The sequence below is a fragment of the Camelina sativa genome, chromosome 18, assembly GCF_030686135.1.
Source record: "Camelina sativa cultivar CO46 ecotype springtype chromosome 18, ASM3068613v1".
NCBI classification, from domain to species: Eukaryota; Viridiplantae; Streptophyta; class Magnoliopsida; order Brassicales; family Brassicaceae; genus Camelina; species Camelina sativa.
In genome coordinates, this window is record NC_141897.1 from 14,584,918 (window position 1) to 14,607,672 (window position 22,755).

Consider the following 22,755-nt stretch of genomic DNA (forward strand, 5'->3'; position numbering starts at 1 on the left):
TCATTTGTTCTCCATCTCCACACTAGCCGCCGCCTTCCTCCGCTGTTGCTGCTCGTAAGTTCTTCACTCCATCTCCACATTGTAATATTATTATATGATTTTGTGTCTTTATATAATACATGTTCTCCATCCTCGTACATGCTTGTTCTCCATTTCCACACTAGCCGCAGCCGTTGCATCCTCGTATGTTCTTTTTTTTTTAATTAATTGTTATATAAAAACATACGTACGAGGATACACGTTTCTCCATCCTCGTACATGCTTGTTCTTCTTTGTGTCTTTATATAATACATGCTTGTTCTCTAGTCGATGATATACATGCTTGTTTATGTGTAAACTTTCTCTATATGATGATGTTTCTCTCTATAAAATACATGTTTTGTTTATGAGTTCTGTCAATGGTTTTGTGTAGGATTTTGATAATGGATCGCATTGTTCATGAAAGCGAAGAGATACAAGCTAGAAAAAAAGAAGACGAATGAGAAATTTCAAGTTAGATATTGATATCATGATGCTGGTTTTGTCAATCATTGCGAAGATTCAATATTCTGTTCTGCAGATACCACGCCAGATAAGAAAGCCAGCTACAAGACTTGGACATGAATACATACAAAACCAATTGGTTCATGAGAAACGTGACACTTTTCGACGTTTGTACCGTATGGACCCAGAAGCATTTTTGAATCTATGCTCTATTTTGAGATTGGAGATGGGTTTGAAAGACACAAGATATGTTTCAGTTGAAGAAATGCTTGCCACATTTTTGTTCATCGTTGGTCAAAATTCAAGATATGTTTCAGCTGAAACTAGATTTCAGAGATCAAGATTTTCAATAAGTAAGAGCTTTAACACAATTCTGAAGGTGTTAAAAGCACTTGCTCCAAAGTATATGGCTAAACCTGGGCTTGCAGTGCCTACAAAAATAAAAGATAGCACACGATTTTATCCTTATTTTAAGGTATGAGATTGTTTTCTTCTGCTTGTTTTCTAGTATTTCAAAAAGCTATATGACTAGCTAATTTTGTATTTCTATTTTCCTTAGGATTGTGTGGGGGCTATTGATGGAACTCATATCCCCGCAATGATAACAGGACAAGACTCGTCTAGCTACCGTAATCGGAAAGGACAATTATCGCAAAATGTGTTAGCTGCATGTAATTTTGATTTAGAATTTACATACGTTCTTAGCGGTTGGGAAGGTTCAGCTCACGATGCAAAGGTACTACACGATGCTTTAACTAGGAACACCAACAAATTAATAGTTCCAGAAGGTATGTCATTACATTATGATAAAACTAATATTCTTTGTTATTAATTTTTATGTTATCTCACTTATATTTGTATAACTTTTAAATTGTAGGAAAATATTATTTAGTTGATTGTGGATTTGCCAATCGTCGTCAATTTTTAGCTCCATTCCGAAGTACTCGCTATCATCTCCAAGACTTTAGGGGACAAGGAAAAGATCCTGTAACTGCAAATGAGTTGTTTAACCATCGTCACTCTAGCTTACGAAACGTAGTAGAGAGGATTTTCGGCATCTTCAAGTCAAGATTTCTCATTTTCAAATATGCACCACCCTTTCCATATAAGACGCAAGTAGAGTTAGTACTTGCTTGTGTTGTTTTACATAATTATCTTCGTCAAGAATGTCGTTCAGACTTGTTTGAAGATATTAGAAATGCTGAAGGAACTGACGCTGATGAAAGAATTGATGATGGGAATAATGAAGAAGAACAGCTTCATGGTACTCAAGACCAACAAAGAGTGCTTGCTAATAACTGGAGAGCAACAATAGCGGAAAACATGTGGACAGATGCTATGAATATGGGATCATGATACAATACTATTGTGCTTTATATTAGATTGTTTTCATTCTTTCTGTTGGTTTATTATTTTTTATCCAATACTTTTTATTGAGAAATGCTTTGGTTCCTTTTAACTATCATGTCTATTTTTTTTTCTTCTTAAATTAACCAAAGTGTAATCGAGTGAAATGTGAGCCTATTTGCTCATATATATCAAAATTACTAAGACGCAAATCTCGTACGTATGTTTTTATATAACAATTAATTTAAAAAAAAGAAGAACGTACGAGGATGCAACGGCTGCGGCTAGTGTGGAAATGGAGAACAAGCATGTACGAGGATGGAGAACATGTATTATATAAAGCTGTTTGCTCATATGTGATCAAGCTGTTTTTTTTTTCTTTCCTTTTTTAATTCTAAAATCACCTAAAATTTATAATCAAATCTCACTAAATCTCAAAACCCAAGTCTCAAAAAATCTGCCAAAATATCAAAATCTCCTAAAATTACACTCAAATCTCCCAAAATTCTAAAATATTAAAATCCCAGCAAATCTCCTAAAATCCCCAATTCAATACACCCCCCTTAGAACTGTGTAGAAACTGGATTTCCACAATGAATTTGTTTATGGGGGAAAACAAATTCAGTAAAGTAAACTCTCTAGAAAATCGATCTAAGCTTTGAAATTAGAAGAAAGAGAATTGATTTCGAAGAATTAGGGTTTTTATTGCTAAGAACAAGAAGAGAACTGAATAATTGTATTCAATAATGCATGCTTTACAATGGAGAAGTCTCTCCCTCTTTATACATATTCATAGATCGCATAATATATTAACTTTCCTTATGAGACGAACTGAAATAAGGAAAGTTGCTTTATCTCTTGGATCGGCCGCCGGGCGAAGTGGAAGTCGATTCTTCACCCTCGAGGTTGGGCTTCCTCTATCCGAATTGGGCTTAAATGACCGAAGTGAGTTTTTAACCGGATTCCCAGTTAAATAACCAAATTGTCTTTCTGGTTTAGTTCGGTATGTCGGGGATGCTAAATCTCGCACAAACTGCGATCGGTTGTGCTGTTTTCGAGTGATTGGAATTGCTTCATCATATATGAGATTTTTCGAGAATCATAATTAATCAAATATTTGGCGAGGTCAAAGTAATCCAGTGTTGCAATTCCAGGGATTGAATCCAAGACTTCAAAGCAAACTGATTCAATGATATCTCTATCCTTTTGTGTGCAGATGTCGATGATTTGACTTTTTGTAACTTTCGTATTATATCTTGCATATGATGAGACAACAAAAAGAAGTAAAAACACTATAGGAACCAAGAAAAAGTTGCCTTTAACATATCTAACCATTTTTAGTTTTCCAAATCTTAGAGAACATTTGTGATATTATTAACTTTTGGGGCAAATTGTGAGATTATTTATAGGGTGAAAGCATATCTTTCAATTTAAATGCTAATGGATTTTGTTTACTTTTTGCTGTAAATGCTAACATATTATCATAATATTATTATGTATCATAAGAGATTTTTATAAATACACCAAATCTTATAAAAAATTTGAAAACTACACTTAATATTATAGGTATTTGAAAACTACATATTTTGAAATGAAAATGGAAAGAAATACCCGTATTATTAAACAATTTTAACAATTAAATAAAAATAAGAAAAACCTAACTAAACTTTAAAAATAAATTACTTTTAAAAATGGTGAAATTCGAAATAATTACTTAATAAATAAAAAGTATAACGAAAACATATTTATTATATTTTAAATAATGATTACATGAATCAATGTTTGATCTTATAATTTTGAATAAAAAAAGAATTTAAATATTTTTTGTTGATATCATTTAGATTTAAATTTATTTTCAAATAAATAATTCAAGATTATACAATTTATAATATATATATATATATATATATTTTTTCCACAATTTATAATATATATATATATATCAATATTTTAGACTTATTTTAATCAATGTTAATTTATTTACAATGTCGACTTTTTGAACAATCGTTTTGTTTTTTACTTCTATTGACTTAATTATCTTTGTCATTGACTTATATATAAACAGTTGACTTATGTTATGGCTAGTAGATTTTTAACATAGTCGATGTCTTTAATGGTTGACATGTTTTTTTGTTCATCGATTTATATTTGCTTATAGTTTATTTGTTTATTTATTGTTGACTTATTACATTCTATGTTGATTTATTAATAAGGTCGATATTTTTAATGGTTGACTTAAGTTTAATTTTTGTCGACTTATTTATTTTTCCATCGATTTATTTTAAAACTGTCGACTTTTTTTTTGTTTGATTGTTTTTTTACATAGTTGACTTTTGATGATGTTGATTTGTTTGTTGACTTATATTTTTTTCTCGTGGATTTGTTTGGTCTTAATAGACTTATTTCATTTTAAGTTGACTTATTAATACGACTGATTTTTTTGAACTATAGACTTATATTTTATTCCTGTTGATTTATATTTTTTCTTTGTTGACTTATATTAAAAAAGTCGATTTATTTTTTTATTAATTGATTTGTTACATTGTCAATTTTTTGAACCGTTGATTTATTTTCTAAAAGCTCAAATTTTTTTATTAATTTATTAAACTTGATAATTATCAAAATAAATTGAAATATATAATTATTTTTCAAACTTTTTATTAAATAAAAATTTTTGAATAATTATTCGTGATTTATATATTTATTTAAAACTAATATTATCTAAAAGTATTTACTAAACATAAATCGTAAATGAATAATTCTAATTAATTGTATTTTAGTTGTTATATACTAAATTTTTAAAATTAAATTACTAAATAATACCAGATATTTAATCACAGTTGAGTAACAATTGAGTGATCCACGATCATTTTTATTTCGTTTATCTGAATTTTAATTTTCGTTATTGATTAATATTATCCATAATAAACTACTTCATCATTATCTATTTTTTTCAATATCTAATTTATAAACAGTGACTTTTAAAAATAATTTTCTAACATAAATTAATTTAATTATTTTGTGATTATTTTTTTAACGTTTAATTAATTATTAATTAAGGGAAAATTTTATTTATTTTATCTGAATTAAATATTTTTAGTTATTGATTAATATTATATATAATAAATCAATTCATCATTTTCAAAAACAATTTAGCAAAATTCCAAATATTTAGTTTACACAATGTTTTTAAAATTAATGTTTTTTATGAATTAACTTAGTTAAATTGTATTTATTTTTAATAATTTGTAATTGAGAACAAAATAGTCATTTTAGTGCAATACATAAGTTACATTTCAAAGAGTTAAAAAAATTTAGCATAGATTCCAAATTTTCTATTAAGTTTAAGGTATGTATTCAAATTTTTTCATAAAAAAATGATTTGAATTGGAAGGAACAATATATCAAAGTTTTAAATGGTCAATGCATACAATGTTTCTCTTTTTTTGGTAAATTAGATAACTTCTAAAATTTGCAGATTTCGTTGATGTAAAATTTGGTTCATAATCCACAATTGGTTGGTCAACCTAAGAAACTTGTGTACAAAGGGAGACAGGTTGGCATAAACCTTTAAGTTTAAGACATCATAATATAAATAGTTCAACAATCAGGTCATGGAAAGCTTCTTGAGCAATGAGCACATAGGTGACACGGCAAAGTACAAACCATTCCACAAAATTTCCGCTTTAGATAATAAATTTTATGTCTTAGCACTAAATAAGACAAATATCGATATTATTATAAATCAGAGTAATCATATGATACATTATCTATATTATCTATATAGAGTAGGTTTTACGTTATCTATATAGAGTAGGTTTTACGTTATCTATATAGAGTGACCAATATTTTTTTGTTCATAATAAATAACATTATCTATATAGAGTAGGTTTTACGTTAATTAATACATTGTCGACAACATCACATAAGACAATGTAATTACTAAAGGCCTAATTCATAAGGTACTCCGGTTGGTTTCAACCACACATTTCCATTAGGAAGCCTTCCTATAGTAAAGTTAGCTGCTTCCTTCGGATCAGTTATCTTTCTAAATTTCTTCCATGTCACTCGCTTCTTTGTATCAGCTCTCGGGCCGTTGTTTTCATATTCTCCATAATAGAGAGTAGATAGGCGGCTAATTAAAGTTATTTTCCCATATGAATGACTCCATAAAGACCACTCTTGATAATATGTCCCACGATCGTCTAAGAAACGACTTCACCGTTTTTTTTACCGGAGCAAGATCTTTACTAGCCGTTATGTTACATTTATGAAATGTAACGAGATTGAGCAGTTATGACATTGCTCTATCCTCGGATTGGTTTTCGAGCCTCAGTCTGACAGTTTTGGAATACCGTCGAAGCTTGACCGCAAATAAAGTCCACCGTGCATGTGATGTAGCAATCACGATAGAACTGTTTCTTTGAGTGGACGTATTGTTTATGATTTTGTAATTACTGGTACCATCTTTAGATACAACAAGATTCACGCTACTTTTGAGTGCCTACAAATTACACATAGAAAATTTTAATACTCTAGCAACTGACAAACAAAAAAATAATTGTCAAAAATTATCTCTGATCGCCGCTCTTCGTTGGGCAAGCCGTTTTCCGTATACAAAGATGTGAGCCATGAACCCATCTCTATTGATGGATGAAATAATATAAATAACAATACGGTTTTCTAATCACTAGTGGTATCAATGGCAAATCTATAAATATTTTTGACTGGATTCATTATATATTTCTTTTATAATAGCTATATTTTAAATTTTATAATCTCTAAACTAATTATTATTACATTTTTCAGAAAAAATGGTTTGCTATGGTTTAGCCTTTGATTTGCACATATTTTGCTTTTGTTTCTAATATTTTCTTCTAAATGTAGTTCTTCCAAAAATTTCACTTTTCCAATAGATATATAATTAGCATAAAATATTTTAAGTTCCAATTTCATAGATATGTTAATAAAATAATTTTAAAATTGTTGAAAGTAGAGTTATATGAATAAAAATAAGTGAAGTACTGAAAAACTTGAAAATTCTGAGAAAAACGTAAAAATAGGTTACAGCTCAATATAATAGAACAATGGTAAAGACTAAAAACAAATATTACTAAGAGATAATTTTGTTTTGTTTAGAAACGATGACTCGGTAATTCTTGAGGGTTTATACAATGAAAACATAGAAAATATTTAATCTATATTAACATTTTAGAAGTATATTTTGTGTTATGCCCTTTAAGTTTTGTTTATTTAAATTTTTATTTATAACATTAACCCCTAAAAAATTTCATAAATAACATTGCAGAGAAACTCAAATACTAAACTTTCTTAAATCAACCAACATTTGTTACATTTATTGCCATAAAATCTTAACAATATCTATATATTCCGATTTTTCCAAAAACAGTTCTACCCATTAAAATTTTAATCCCATAAAATCACCAAAATTATCTTTAGAGATTTTGTTTGTATAGACTTTCTATAGAAATTTTTGCTTTACATATTTTGATTGTAAAATATAGATTTAGTCATCTACATTACTTGATTTGAGGTACTTAGGGGTTGATTCCTTAGATTTCTCAAATTATAATAAATAAAACTAAATAATTATCTCGTGGTGTTACATTTGGTGTCCTTTAAGTTATACTTATTTACAAAGTTAATCCTTAAAAAATTGCACATACAAACAGAATCAATTAGATTCCTAAAATGTCTCTACAAATTTGGTTTATAATTTCCTTAAAAAATTTACATATATTAAGAAATTTATTACACTTAATAACATATGCCAAAAATATCTATACAATATTTTCTTCTTTTAAAAACTCCAATATTCAATAATAACTATATTGTTTCATATGAACAATTAAAACTTTAATGGTTATTAATATGCTGATAAAAATGCAAAAATAATTATTTCACGGGTTAAATCTAATAAATTATTTATAATATAAATTACTATGCAGTATATTGCAAAATAACTTTTATGGATATAATTCTTTCACGGATTAAATCTAAATAACTTTAAACTTACGGATTAAATTTATAAACACTAAAAATTTAAAAATACAATAATGTAAGAATAATTATTTTACGGGTTAAATCTAAAAAACAGTAAAAATTTCTGTTTTTATAACCATAAGAAATTTGATACGGTAAAAACGTAACATTAGTGTAAATAAAACTAAATAATTGTCGGGTGTTTGCGGTATACAACTGATCAAATTTTATAATTAATAATTAAAATACAATTATACAATCTTAAACACTAAACAAAATAAGCAAAATTAACAAACAAATACAATTTTTAAATTTTTTTTTTATATTGTAAAAATATTGTCCCGCTGTATACTGTGGGTTAAAATCTGGTATGCAATTGAAAACAATAAGTAATTAATTAATAAACTGAAATAGGCACCAAAATTCACGGTGGTCAATCTTATTAAGGAAGAGTTGTTGGTTGCTTAACTCTACGGAAGTACTTTAGCAAAAAGGACTTTAGTTACTTGTGTTTATGTTAATCTTAAGTAGTACAGTAATTAGCATAAGAAAATACATGTTCTAATTATGATGTAAAATACATTCTGTTCATATAAAAACGGAGCATAAACCAACTAAAGTGCCTTGAATGTTTTTAGTTTCAAAGTTGTTTTTGGTTTTTGTTTTTCCAGAATCTATTTTATGACCATTTAAAAATTTAAGACTGGTTTCCTTAAAATTTATGAAATGTATATTTTGAGAGATTTTGAAAATTTCTATAGAGAATCCAATATCTTATTTAATGAGATTTTGAGAGTTTTTTTTGCTTAAAATCTATTTTCACTTATTTTTCTGAATTTCTATTGATTATGCTATTTTCTAGGAACCAATAATTTTGTTCACTTATTTATCAAAAACATTTCTAAAAATATGCTAATCAATAAGTAAACCAGTTTTTTTTTTTTGTCAACATCTGTGAATTATTAAAACATTTAAGACATAGTATTTAGTTAAAAATCAATTAATCAAAATATTATTTCTATTTTCTTTATCACATAAAATCTGTATAGTAACAAAAAAGCTGTCAAAAAAAAAAAAAAAAACTTAACTATAATCTTAATTTATAATTATAGTTCTATATATTCATTAGAAAGAAGAAAGAAAAAAGAGAAAAATATACATACACTTCCTACTTAATAAAAAAAAACGATACAGTTAAACAAAATTTGGTAATTTAACTAATTTTCATAGAATTTAATTTAGAGTGTCAAAATTAGGGCTTTAAATTTTATTTTATTTTGCAATCTTTCTTTCTTCTTCCTCCTCCACATTCCCATGGCCTTCCACAACGGTTCTATGATCCCTGCTCTTGCCTACGCCAATTATCCACCGACAATGGAGGCGCAACCCTCTACGGCGGCGATTCCCCGGAAATCTGAACGACGGCGGGGAGAATTCCCGGCGGTTGTTGAAACAGATCAAATTACGATCGGTCAATCTAAGCAGCCGCAGTTTCTGAAATCAATCGACGATTTGGCTGCGTTTTCAGCTGCGGTAGACGCTTTCAAACGCCAATTCGATGATTTGCAGAAGCACATCGAGTCAATTGAAAACGCAATCGATTCAAAACTCAAGAGTAACGGCGTTGACATCGCCGCTTCTTCCGATTTCCATCAGCCGTTATCGCCACCGCGGAACAATGCTTCTGTAGAACCCACCTTGACTGTGAGACAATCGTTTCAGGATCCTGTACCGGCGATTTCAGATAAATCGGAAGGGGAACGTTTGTGTGAGTCAATGTGTAGCAAAGGTCTGCGCAAATACATCTACGGGAATATCTCTGATCGAGCTAAGCTACTGGAAGAGATTCCTGTAGCTTTGAAGTTGGCTAAGGAGCCAGCCAAGTTTGTCTTCGAATGTATTGGCAAGTTTTACTTACAAGGGCGTAGAGCTTTTTCTAAGGATTCGCCTATGATCTCTGCGAGACATGTTTCGCTTCTCATTATGGAGTCTTTTCTTCTAATGCCTGATCCTGGTGAAGGGAAGGCAAAGATGAAGATTGAGACTTCTGTTAAAGATGAGGCGAAGGCGGCTGCTGTTGCGTGGAAGAAAAGACTGATTGGTGAAGGAGGAGTAGCTGCGGCAGAGCTAATGGATGCAAGGGGTCTGCTTTTACTGATTGCTTGTTTTGGTGTTCCTTCAAACTTTAGGAGTATGGACCTGTTGGATTTGATACTGACGTGTGGGTTTAATGAGATTGCGGGTGCTTTGAGACGGTCACCTTTTCTTACCCCTATGATTTCAGGTACCATGTTTTGTCTTCACTCGATTAATTTCATTGCAAAGATGGTTCCTTTTTGTTGATAGGATCGATAGTGTCGAGTTCAATCTTTGTTTTCTTGGAGTAGAATTGTATGTACCATGCTATAAACTAGGAGAGTGGCATTTTAGAGTGCAGAACAAAATTTTAGCTAGAATCTAACCTGGGAAGAACTAGGAACTCTCAACCATAGCATTGATACAAATTTGGTGTTTGTCAGAACCAAACGAGATGTTGTTGCCTTGAAAGTAGTGGTTGCTGTGGTTTTCAATATTGCAAGTTAAAATCATATGACTTTGCTGTTCAATACTAATTACGCTTTAAGCAATGCCAAGTTGCCAACTTACTAGTGTTAAATAACTGGTCTTGACACAAAATTCTATTGGTCATAGGTATAGTTGAATCAAGTATCAAGCGTGGAAAGCATATTGAAGCTCTTGAGATGGTGTATAACTTTGGGATGGAGGATAAGTTTTCAGCTTCTACAGTTCTAACTTCATCCTTAAGGATGAGCAAGGAGTCATTTGACAAGGCAAAACGAAAAGCCCACTCACCATTGGCATTTGTATGAATTCTTCCTCGCATATTATGTACCTTTATGAACTCTTTTTTCTCTTCTGAATCATACCATTGTTCTCTCTAATTTCTCAACAGAAAGAGGCGACTGAAAAGCAGCTAGGTACACTATCATCAGTGATGCAGTTTATGGAGACTCACAAATTAGACCCCGCAAAAGAAATACCAGAGTGGCAAATCAAAGAGGAAATTGTTAAGCTGGAGAATGACACTCTTCACCTCAATAGAGAGATGGAAGAGAAAGCAAGATCCATCAGTTTAATGGAGGAAGCGGTACTTACCAAGAGATTGTATAACCAACAGATGAAACGTCCGAGGTTGTCACCCATGGAAACGCCACCAGTAGCTTCTTCATCATATTCTCCTCTGTACCGTGATCGAACCTTTCCTAGTCAAAGAGACGAAGATAGAGATGAAATATCAGCTCTTGTGAGTAGTTACCTTGGCCCGTCATCATCTTTTCCTCATCGCTCAAGTCTCAGAAGATCCCCTGAATATATGGTTCCACCTGGTGGTTTAGGAAGAAGTGTATATGCATATGAACATCTGCCTCCAAATTCATACTCTCAGGCTAACGGACAGAGAGTTCCTCGGCAGTACTCTCCGGTTCATGGACAGAGACATCCACGGCAGTACTCTCCTCCAATTCATGGACAAGAGCAACAAATACCATATGGTCTTCAAAGGATTTACAGACATTCACCATCTGAAGAAAGATATTTGGGTTTATCCAATCACAGGTCTCCTCGTAGTAACTCATCACTAGACCACACATAGGAGGAATGTAAATGCTTTTTGTTTTTGTTTAAGGTAGTTTATTTTTTCCCCACAATAGTCAAAATTTAAAAGTTAATTTTTAAGGCCTCTGAATGCAAAAAATGTTGCTCTCTGTAATTGACATTTCAGATGCTAATGTTATATGCTTCACAGGTTTTTAGTCAACCTCAGATACATCAATATCACTATCTAAATAGACCTCCGGCTCTTCATCATCTGGATTCGCTTCTTCTTCTGTATATGTTCCTTCTTGTTCCCTTTGGGTTGCTCGAACCATTGCAGCTTCTAGCCTTGTGTTTACAGTTTCCCATGACACGAGCTTTTCCATGAATGTATTTATGTATTCAGCTCTTCGGTTCTGCGCGTAGAACACAACAAATATGAGACCGTTGCGTTCAAATATAGTGAAAATCATTTGGCAATTTGATAGTACCTCAAAATCCAGATAGTAAGCGTGCTGTTTGACACAAAAGAAAGGAAAAAGAAAAGGAAGTCAGCGACCAAGAAATCAATCTTTCAAAGTCAAATGAGATATAGAGGGATGAGTAGCATTAGCATATATACCTCCCAAGTATCGATGGTGAGAAGTGGCTGCACAAAAGGACAGACCAAACGTGTGAGGATATAAACATCCATAATAGCAACAGAAAACTTTGATCTTCGTATTGGAAGTTTAGACACTTACAGAATAATCCCATACAAGCGGGTTTACTGCGTTGGGAGTCTTAACTATTACAAGCTTCTTATCTTCCTCCTTTGGGAGCGGATTTACGGCATTTGCAACTTCAAGTCTATTCGCCTTATCTACATCAATGAGTCCCCATAAGCTTAAGTATGGAAGTAAGTTGGGGGTTTGCATATTTGGAAGGGGGGCAAAGTCAAAAACACTCACATGCAAGCCATGTCCAACCCGAACCAAAATTAGAGGCTGCAGCCGACTTGAACCTTTCCAAAAATTCTTCAAAAGACCCGAAATCTCTCTCTATTAATCTGAGAAGCTCTCCAGTTGGCTTTCCTCCACCTCCAGGTTGGATAGACTCCCAGAAGAACTCGTGGTTCCAAGCCTGCAAGCACCTCATATAACTTCAATTCACATTCAATCCAGAAAAAACCAATCCATCCCACATTAAGAAACTTGCCACTATGACCAGTGGTCCTAATCTTATCCAATCCACAGTCCACAGTTCACAAGAAACAAAAGTTTGTCATGTCAATGAATGTAGTATCCAAGTGATTCTTGTTACGTTATAATGTATCTACCTATCTATAGGAATATTTCCACATAACCTGCAGATTTTCAAAACCGATACTGTCACTTATACTACTACAGTGTAACTTAGAGGTCCAGTCTAATTTTTTAGATGAGCAGCTTTAAAAAGCTTCTTTTCCTTAGAAAAAAAACAGGTGGAAAGCAATATTGCATATACTACCTGGGCAGCATTGTTAAAGGCAGGAAGCATATTGCCTCTGTTGTATGAAAGAAGCACAACTTCTTCCAAGGACAACGCATCTAGATCTGTGCCTACAATTTGTTTGTTCAAGTTCTCAATGTAAGTTCTGTAATGTTTTCCCCAGTGATAATCCAAGGTTTCCCGGCTCATATGCGGTTCCAGAGCATCCTACCCATATATCAAAAACACGAAGACACAGAGAGTGAGAAACATCTCCCATATGATTCCAAAGCAGGAAAGCTCATCATTTTTCATAATTATTAAGTACACGACTCACAGAGTGTCCAATTTGTTGTTCTTGCATACGGTCATACAAACTAAAAGTAATGTATAGCAGCAGAAAGAACAAAGCCTAGTATAATTATATTATATCAACCACCTAAAAGCAGGGTCTTTTCTAATCTAATTATATTATATCAACAACAAAATTCAAGAAAACGTACAAGAGAATATGGAGGAGGCTTTAACTCAAATCCCGCTGTGATAACACCGGAACCAGCCACCTTTGTCGGTAACCGTCTCTGTGCAATCCAAAGAAGAAAAAGAAAAAAGAAAAAAAAAGCAAAGAATGTGTGTTATTGAATCGAGAAGTTTCATTGAAGCATTTCATCGAACACTATCTATGCAGAGTTCCTTAGTCAAGTTATCACTAATAGAAAATAGAGTTCATTGAGCTAATTCAAACTTTCAAAGAGATATCTATTAGAGAAGTTGCGAAAACAAACCTTTTCGTTTCTTTTCCATTGCAACAGTTGCCGGTTTGGCCCTGTTGTAATTCACCAACACAAAAAACCCATAAGAAAATCATCAAGTGTTTCGTTCATAGAGAGAGAGAGAGAGAGAGAGAGAGAAAGATAGGAAAAAGGAGAGACCTTGAGAATGAAGAAGAAGAGGAGAGGAAATGGCTGTCACTGCAACTGTCATCATCTTTCCTCGAAGCGTTCTGATTTGATTATTTTTCGAAGATGCAACAACAACAACAAGTACAACAAGACCGACCCCCTTCTCTCTTGCTTAGAGATAAGTCAGTCTTCTTATCTCAATGTACATTTTTTTAAATGTTATTATCAATTTTTTTTTTTTTTTTTTTTATTATGTCCTCTAAACACAAACTAAAAGTTAACTTTTTCAATAGTCTCTATCTATGTTGCAATGGAATCCATAACCAGGTACGCGAATAGTTTGGAAACATAGAAATGGTTTTTTATTTTAATTATATGCGTTGAAAGCATATATATGTGCATAAAATGTTGAAAGCATAAATATGCGTTGAAAGCATATATGTAAACTAGATTAGGTCCATGTAAATATAAAAGAAAAATATACTGAATTTTGAGTAGAATTTTGAGTATAAAAAATCATCATTTTTTTCTATCGACAAACAGTCTGGTTAGGAAAATATATATATTTTTTCTGTATTAGTCAAAGTGATTCATATACATCCATGAGACTCAATGCACCTATTACTCCATGATCAAACATTTTAGCAGTTTTTATTTTCTTCCAAATTTTAAAACAATAAAATTGATTACAAAAATTAACTTGTATACATATGGCAGTGCGAGCTAGTATTTCATACTCCATTACTTTCATATACATTTGACCACATAGCCTCCCAATTACATAACTTCATCAAAACGAAAACCAAACTACAAACTAATATTTTGGATTTTTCAACTCTTCTATTTCTCTGGTTGCAATCCATCATGTCGATCAAAAGTGTCTTTTCTCTTCTACTGGTTATATTATGCACCGCAGCCTCAGCTAATGCTCAATTACCACATTTTCCGTTCCCTTTTCCGTTTACAAATCCATTTCAGCCGAGTCCCGGTATGTTTGGAATTCCAAAATTCCCCTTTCCGTTTTCAAATCCATTTCAGCCGAGTCCCGGTATGCCCAGAATTCCAAAGTTCCCCTTTCCGTTTCCAAATCCATTTCAACCGAGTCCCGGTATGCCAGGAATTCCGAAGTTCCCTTTCTGTTTCTAAATCCATTTCCACCAAGTCTCAGTATGCCAGGAATTTTGAAACCGTCCCAAGCAACTTCTAGTATGCCAAGGATGCAAGACATGGCCAAATGTTGGAAAATAGTTATGTTTATGCCAGGATGCTTTGCGGAGATCAGACAAGCTATAATGACCGGCAAATTTAACAGCATAGGTCCAGTTTGTTGTAAAGATTTTCTAGATGTTGAAGCTAACTGCACACCGAATCTTCCCATGAACCCGTTTTTCCCACCTATGCTAAAACAACAATGCGTCAAAAGTGCTGGACCTCCAACCACCGCACCCTAGGGTGCAACAAGTGGGTTGTTATGTGAAACATTATTATTTTTAAAATTGTGTTAGTCCCAAAATGTTTTAGAAAATTAAGAAGACGCGCAATGATTTTATAATAATAAAAATGTCATCCTTTTTATATTTTGGTCAAATATAAAATCTTTAAGCATTTCATTTTCATCTGTCCCATTGGCAATGAGAACAGCAACACATAACGCTTATAAACAATGATTTATTGTGAAAATAGTTTCTTGAATTAGATGTATCCGTTTCAAATATGCATAGTTGTAAATTTGTAATGATAAAAGATTCCATAACCGTAAGAATGACGGGACTAGCCAATATTTACTTATGTAGATAACTAAGCTATAGCCAATATTTACTTATGTAGATAACTAAGCTATGTACTAGTGGTTAGTCCTCTGCATAAATCACATTTAAGCAACATAATTGATTAACCAACGAAATTGTAAAGACTAGTAAACAGACCTTATGGAGGAGCGTTTGGGCATCATCCGGGACAACCGAGGATGTGAAGGAGAAACAGATGTAAAATTAGAGCGTAAAAAAGATTTTGAAGAAATAGAGACAATTATAGAAAGAAAATTGAAATGGAACAAAATTGAAAGGAATATGGTAAATTTAAAAATTTAAAAGCCTTTTGATTTGGGTATAGATTTTCAAAACCGCTAAACACTTAAGGGATTTATTGAAACCATGATTGTGGAGGATTTTATGGGATTTAGGTTATTTGGAATTTTGATAAATTTTAGGGAAGATGGTAAAAAAATTTCAAATCCTATCTAAAACTATGAGATTTGGATTTCTGTATTTTTAACTAAACAAATCTTTTCAAATTCTCAAGAATCACTAAAATTAATTAAAATCCAAATCCACAAACAATTTTGAATAACAAGTGGATTTTAATGTAGATTTTTAACTCATCAGTTCAATAACAATGGATTTTAATGGACTTTTTAAAATCCATGATTGAATAACATAGATTTGTAAATTTTACACAAATCACTTAAAATGTCAAGTTGAATACACTTCCCTTAATTTTTCGGATACAAAAAAAATCTGAAATTGTACCCGAATATCCAGTTTTTTCAGATAAATAATCGGATTTTCGGGTAAAATTTTGAGTTTTCAAGTTAAAAAAATAGATATTTGAATCTTAAATTATTTGTATTATTTTGAATATTTTGGATTCGGATTTGGTTTCGGATTTTTAGATTTTTGTATAGATGAGTTTAAAATCGAATAAAATAAATTTAAAATTTTGGATTTGGGTCACAGTTTTTGAGTTAGTTCCTATTTGAGTTTTCAGTTCTAGTTTTTTCATGCAGGCCTAATCTGACCTTTCTAAATTGATGGGTCTAGACGTGATTAACAACAGACGTGAGAGAGTTTTTGGTTAATCAAATTAATTATATTAACTAGGATTTAACCCGCGGTACATTGCGGGACTATATTTTTAAAATTTTAAATATTTAAAATACGTAGATTATATTTGTTTGTTATTTTGCTGTTGTTTTATTAATTTTTAAATTATATACCTATAAATATCTATTGAATTTACGGGACGATTTTAATGTTCATATATGATTTTAAATAAAATGGTTAAGTTTTTTTGTTTTTTAATATAAATGTTACTATGTTATCTAAGTTTTGACCGTGGTACACCGCTTCATTGTGTTTTTTAGGTAGAATCATATAGAGATATGTGAGAAATAATAGTTATTTTATGTGTTTAATATATATAGAAATTAATTATTTTCATTTTTAATTTATCAATTAAAATTCATTGTTATAAAAGTAAACAGATCATGTTACTATGCAGTGCATATATATATATATATGGTGTTTAAAAGAGAATAACAATTAATTTAGCCGAGATAATTTAGGGAAACTATATTATCACCTTCAACAAATGTAGAAAATATTAAATGTAGAAAATATTAAATAGAAACTATTAATTAAGCCGAGATAATTTAGGGAAACTAACAGATTTTTCTCTAAAGATCTATTAAAATAAGTTTGAAGATTTTTATGGGATTAAAAAGTTAATATGTAGAGTTGTTTATGGAAAAATTAAAATGTATAGATGTTGTCCAACTATTTATGGCAATAAACGTATCAAATTAGGTAGATTTAAATAGTTTCATTAATTGAGTTCCTACGAAATGTTATTTTAAAAAAATTGTTAGGGGTTAATGTTGTAAATAAGACATATTAAATAAGCAAAACTTGAAGGGCATAAACCAAAATGTACTTCAAAAATAATAATATAGATAGATGTTGTCCAACTATTTATGACAATAAACGTATCAAATTAGGTAGATTTAAATAGTTCTATTAATTGAGTTTCTACAAAATGTTATTTTAAAAAAATTGTTAGGGGTTAATGTTGTAACTTGTAAATAAGACATATTAAATAAACAAAATTTGAAGAGTATAACCCAAAATGTACTTCAAAAATAATAATATATATTATTTTTTAAAAATTTATCTTTTCTATTTATAAACGAGACTGATTAGAAAACTATCTTATTATTTGTTTTTCTATCCATAAACAAAACTTGGTTAGGAATTTTTTTTTATTTTTTCCATTCATAAACAAGACCGATTAGAAAACTATCATTTCTATCTGTTTTTTCTATCCATAAATGAAACTTGGTTAGGAAAATATCTTTTTTACCTGTCTTTTTTCTAAAGAGTAGAGACTGGTTAAGAAGATAATATTTTCTTTAATGTGTTAGTTCAAAGTGTTCATATATGTGTATATATCCGTCAGATTCAATGTACCTTGTTACTCCATGATCAAATGTTTTGATTGTTTTATATTTTCTTCCAAATTTTAAAACGATAAAAGTGATTACAAAAAGTAACTTGTATACGTTTCACAATGCCAGCTAGTATTCCCTACTCCATTAGACCATTACTTTAATATAAATTTGTCCACAAAGCCACATAATTTCATCAAACAAAACCAAACTGCATATAATCAAGTCTTCCATCTCTCTTGTCGCATAAAAGTAGAGAACCCAATCATCATGTCGATCAAGAGTGTTTCTCTCCTAGTGGTTATCTTATGCATTGCAGCCTCCGCTAATGCTCAGCTACCGCAGTTCCCCCCGTTCCCATTTCCATTTCCAAATCTATTTTATCCGAGTCCCGGTATGCCCGGAATGCCCGGTATGCCCAGAATGCCAGACATAACCAAATGTTGGTCGTCGTTTATGGATTGGCCAGGATGCTTTGCAGAGATCAGACAAGCCGTAATAACCCACAACTTTGGCAGTATAGGTCCAGCTTGTTGTAAAGCTTTTCTAGACCATGAAGTTAACTGCAACCCGTTTTTCCCACCTATGCTAAAACAACTATGCGTCAAAAGTGCTGGTCCTCCAACCACCGCACCCTAGGATCGATGCAACAAGTAGTTTGTTAATTATGTGAAACATTATAATTTTCAAAATTTGTGTTAGTTCCAAAATGTTTTAGAAAATTAAGAAGACGACAGGATGATTTTATAATAATAAAAATGTCATCCTTTTTATATCTTGGTCAATTATAAAATCTGATAACTATTTCATCTGTCCTAAATCTTAAATCTGTTAGCCACATAATGTTTTAGAAAATGAAGAAGACGACACAATGATTTTATAGTAATAAAAATGTCATCCTTGGTCAATTATAAAATATTTGAAGCATTTCATCTGTCCTAAATCCTCAATATCCTTATTATGAAATGAATCTCATACGACAAGTAGAGCGGCTTCTTGTGATTGATGAATTGAAGAATACATCACATACATTACATAGTATCAAACAAAAAATGTTACAAAATAATTAAAATAAGGAAGGTTACGCCCAAGCTCTTTTCCGAGGGGAAAGATCAGAAGTCTTGATATCATCTATCTTGGCCGCCATTATGAAATCATTCAGGCTCAACCCTCCTGCATTGTTTGTTCATCCAACAACCAACCATTTTAAAGAAACCATGTACAAAACTCAAATATCGAACAAGTAATAATATTTGTATGTTTAACATACCAATAGATGTGGTGGATAGTTCAGCTCGAACTTGGGTAGGACTTTCCAAATGAAGAGAAGGGTAATGACCAGAAGCTTCAGCAACCTTATGGATCCTGTTAATGAGTTCAACACCGCACCCAAAATCCCTCACTTTCCACATGCACCTTATTTTCCGACTGCCTGCTTCATCCTCCACTATACTCCATCCCAAAACCTGAACCGTTTACACAATAATCATAGAGATTGAAATAGCATAATAATATGAACATTACTACTTCATCAACCATATGAATGAAACTTCATGGGTTCCATTTAACCATGACAATGAGAAGAGTAACACATGACACTTATATAAACAATGATCTGTCTTGATTCACACCTCTCACTGCTCTCATGATATATTTTTTTAAAATTATATCTTTCTCGAACTAGATAGAAATAGAACCGTTTGAAATATGCATAATTGTAAATTTTGTAATGATAACAGATTCCACAACGATAACAATGAGTGGAGTAGCCAATACTATATCGACAACTATAGTAGAAATCGAATTTTAATAACACTTTGATCAACCAACGAACTTGTAAAGTTTAGTAAAACAGACCTTATGGAGGAGGGTTCGGGCATCATCGGCGGACAAAGGAGGCTGTGAAGGAGAAACAGGGGAACAATCAAGCTGAGAGAGAGACAAAACAGAAGCGTTAGGTATCAAAATCTTGTGCTCAGTGCTTTGGCATCCCAACACTTTGTCACCGAACTGGCTCGCTATCTCCTCAGGGTAAGGGTCACGAGCTCCGAAATCACCGAGAAAATCCTGCGCCAGGTTAGACCGGGTCACCGTTAACCGTCCTACTCTACGGTTACTCCTGCTCCCAGGCTGTGATAAACCGAACACTCTAAGGATGGTGCAAGAAGGTTTACGGAGGAGGTGAGACGACATTGAGACGTTAACACACGGCGGTGATGATGACGTGGCGGCCATCGGAGGCTGTGTTTTGCTCTGTCCCCGAAGAAGATAAGAAGCTTTTGGTTTCAGAGAAGAGCGTAAACGTTTTTAGACCACTGAGTTAAATGGGTGAGATGCCACGTCCCCACCAGTGGGACTCATTTAAAGTGATGTGCCACGTCATCATTAATAAGATCATAAGTGAGGCCCAGTCGCGACGTCACGTTAAGCCCATTGGAAGGTCCAAGATCCAACCGACGAATTTCTTGGGTACATGTCTACTTTGGTGAATGTAGTTGTTTTAAAGATTTTGTTAAATTTCCAAAATTAACCTTTTCGGGTATAATTAATTACGAATAAACCTTCCAATCCCTTTCTTTCCCGATTTCAAGCCCTAAAAATTCCGAAACTTCTGTTTTCTCTCTTTCGCTTTTTTACGACAGTCGCCGAGTGAGAGAGATAAAGTAAGAGAGAGAGAGAGAGACGAAGATGCCGCTGCACGATGAGCAAGAGCACGAGGTGTACGGAGGAGAGATCCCAGAGGAGGAAGAAGGAGAGATGGATACGGAGGAGTATGAAGAACACGGCGGAGATGAAGGAGCCGCCGCCGGAGATGAGGAGCTTGAACCAGGCTCTAGCTCTAGGGTATTTTTGATTCTTCTTCTTCGATCTATCTTTTATCTAATTTAGATATATATATATAGACCCTTCCCTTGTTTGTCACTGTATCTTAGTATGTTGTTTTGCTTTGGATTTTGTTATGATAGGACTTGGAGGATATGAAGAAACGAATTAAGGAGATCGAGGAAGAAGCTGGAGCTTTGCGTGAAATGCAAGCCAAAGCTGAGAAAGATATGGGAGCTGGTCAAGGTTTGTGCTTATATAACCCATTCGTAGATTCTTGAATCTTTTTTATGCCCAGCTTCACGTAAACCTTAAATTGATAGATTAGGGTTAGAGCATCTCTTGTTAATTAGGATATTGCTTTATTGGAATCTTTTTAGGTGAATCAACGATTCTCTCAAGTAATTTACTGTAGTATGGAAACCATTATTAGTTTTGTGTGTTTAGTGATGAATTCTATTGAAACGATTCCAGTTTACTAGGAAAGAACACCCTTAGCTAATCGTGTTAATGCCCTTTTGATTGTTGCATATCAATGAAGATCCTTCAGGAGGTGTTAGTTCAGCTGAGAAGGAGGAAGTGGATTCGCGATCAATATATGTTGGCAATGTGAGGCTTCTTCCACCATTAATTTTCCCATGTTTTTTTTTATTAATGTTTGTATCTTTTTCAAAGAAAGATTGTCTTTGTAGTGATTTGCGGTATCACAGATTGTTGTTTATTTCGTTGTCTCTTGCAATTGCTATCCTGCTTAGCTTTTAAATTCATAAGACCTTATTTCCCATCTTTGTTGCTTTGGGTAGTATCTGTGAAGTGTTAGTACCCGCTGATTCTTTGGCTTTCCTGTGTATTTGGTTTTGTGTATACTAGGTGGACTATGCATGTACTCCAGAGGAAGTCCAGCAGCATTTTCAATCCTGTGGGACAGTGAATAGGGTTACGATTCTGACTGATAAGTTTGGTCAACCTAAAGGTTTTGCCTATGTGGAATTCGTGGAAGTAGAAGCTGTTCAGAATTCTCTTATTTTGAATGAGTCAGAACTGCATGGTCGTCAGATAAAGGTGCAAACTCGTTTTACTGACATGGCTTCAATTGTCTATATATCCAAATATATGTCATTACTAAACTTAGTTTAATCAATTTTTCAGGTATCTGCAAAGAGAACTAATGTCCCTGGAATGAAGCAATTTCGAGGAAGGCGTCCCTTTAGACCCATGAGGGGATTTATGCCTGGACCTCCATTCTACCCTCCATATGCCTATGGGTGCGTTCCTGAAACTTCTCTGCCTTGCTCTCTTTTTAACAAAACTAGCAGTGTTTGGGTTGTATTGACTAGTATATAAAACCATAGATTGTGATTAAAAAAAGGAGAGATGAGAAGTTCATATGTTTGATTCGGTGTATATATATTAGTGAGAGGAATCATCATGTTCATAAATATTGACAATGGTTGTTCTCATGGTTTTGTGCAGGAGAGTTCCCAGGTTCAGACGGGCCATGCGGTACAGACCGTACTGATCAAGGCAAATTGGTGTTAAAAGTAGCAGCTGCCTTTCGGTTCAGGAAGGTGCTTATCATCATCAACTCGATTCTCAACTTGGTTCATCGGTGGCGCTGCAGTTGTTTCCATTAACAGAGAAGAGTTGAAAGAAGAATTGTATGAACAGAAGAGAGGAGAGAGGGGAATCATATTTTTAGAATTTCTGTACAATATTTGATGACAAGAGCAACATTTTGAGTTCCTTGTTCTTTATCCTTTTCAACACGAATCGCATAAAAAAAAAAAAACTCATAAGCTTTCCATTGAGAATGACCTCCATTTAGTTACTGCGATCTTTAACCTTTTTTTTAATAGGTTTTGTGTGTTTTGATCAGATTTGAATATTGATGAAATTATTTTTGCCATATTATGGGAAACAACTGAGAAGTAG

General features: G+C 32.6%; 6 protein-coding genes across 6 annotated transcripts; 4 read left to right on the forward strand and 2 right to left on the reverse strand.

Moving 5' to 3' along the window:
* Positions 1 to 8,459: 8,459 nt before the first annotated feature.
* LOC104761106 (protein FRIGIDA-like) lies at positions 8,460 to 11,650 on the forward strand. The gene is made up of 3 exons (XM_010484137.3): positions 8,460 to 10,117; positions 10,525 to 10,697; positions 10,787 to 11,650. Exons 1-3 carry the CDS (start codon positions 9,148 to 9,150, stop codon positions 11,483 to 11,485), a joined length of 1,842 nt encoding a protein of 613 aa, XP_010482439.2. The 5' UTR covers positions 8,460 to 9,147; the 3' UTR covers positions 11,486 to 11,650.
* On the reverse strand, positions 11,550 to 14,114 carry LOC104761105 (superoxide dismutase [Fe] 2, chloroplastic). The gene is made up of 9 exons (XM_010484136.3): positions 13,809 to 14,114; positions 13,662 to 13,702; positions 13,380 to 13,457; positions 12,916 to 13,104; positions 12,378 to 12,549; positions 12,171 to 12,289; positions 12,050 to 12,076; positions 11,919 to 11,942; positions 11,550 to 11,843 (listed from the first exon to the last, which is right to left on the reverse strand). Exons 1-9 carry the CDS (start codon positions 13,861 to 13,863, stop codon positions 11,643 to 11,645), a joined length of 906 nt encoding a protein of 301 aa, XP_010482438.1. The 5' UTR covers positions 13,864 to 14,114; the 3' UTR covers positions 11,550 to 11,642.
* Positions 14,115 to 14,642: 528 nt separating this feature from the next.
* Positions 14,643 to 15,229, forward strand: LOC147922915 (uncharacterized). Its single transcript, XM_087497839.1, has 3 exons — positions 14,643 to 14,725; positions 14,822 to 14,905; positions 14,995 to 15,229. Exons 1-3 carry the CDS (start codon positions 14,643 to 14,645, stop codon positions 15,227 to 15,229), a joined length of 402 nt encoding a protein of 133 aa, XP_087353965.1.
* A 2,948-nt stretch (positions 15,230 to 18,177) lies between these two features.
* LOC104761107 (uncharacterized) lies at positions 18,178 to 18,773 on the forward strand. Its single transcript, XM_010484138.2, has one exon. It carries the CDS (start codon positions 18,271 to 18,273, stop codon positions 18,637 to 18,639), a length of 369 nt encoding a protein of 122 aa, XP_010482440.1. The 5' UTR covers positions 18,178 to 18,270; the 3' UTR covers positions 18,640 to 18,773.
* Positions 18,774 to 18,975: 202 nt separating this feature from the next.
* Positions 18,976 to 20,281, reverse strand: LOC104761108 (putative pterin-4-alpha-carbinolamine dehydratase, chloroplastic). The gene is made up of 3 exons (XM_010484139.3): positions 19,858 to 20,281; positions 19,271 to 19,466; positions 18,976 to 19,173 (listed from the first exon to the last, which is right to left on the reverse strand). The coding sequence occupies exons 1-3, from the start codon at positions 20,233 to 20,235 to the stop codon at positions 19,082 to 19,084; spliced, it is 666 nt and encodes a 221-aa protein (XP_010482441.1). The 5' UTR covers positions 20,236 to 20,281; the 3' UTR covers positions 18,976 to 19,081.
* Positions 20,282 to 20,528: 247 nt separating this feature from the next.
* LOC104761109 (polyadenylate-binding protein 1-like) lies at positions 20,529 to 22,631 on the forward strand. Its single transcript, XM_010484140.3, has 6 exons — positions 20,529 to 20,844; positions 20,967 to 21,069; positions 21,365 to 21,432; positions 21,694 to 21,885; positions 21,973 to 22,088; positions 22,297 to 22,631. The coding sequence occupies exons 1-6, from the start codon at positions 20,689 to 20,691 to the stop codon at positions 22,340 to 22,342; spliced, it is 681 nt and encodes a 226-aa protein (XP_010482442.1). The 5' UTR covers positions 20,529 to 20,688; the 3' UTR covers positions 22,343 to 22,631.
* The last annotated feature ends 124 nt before the right edge of the window (positions 22,632 to 22,755 follow it).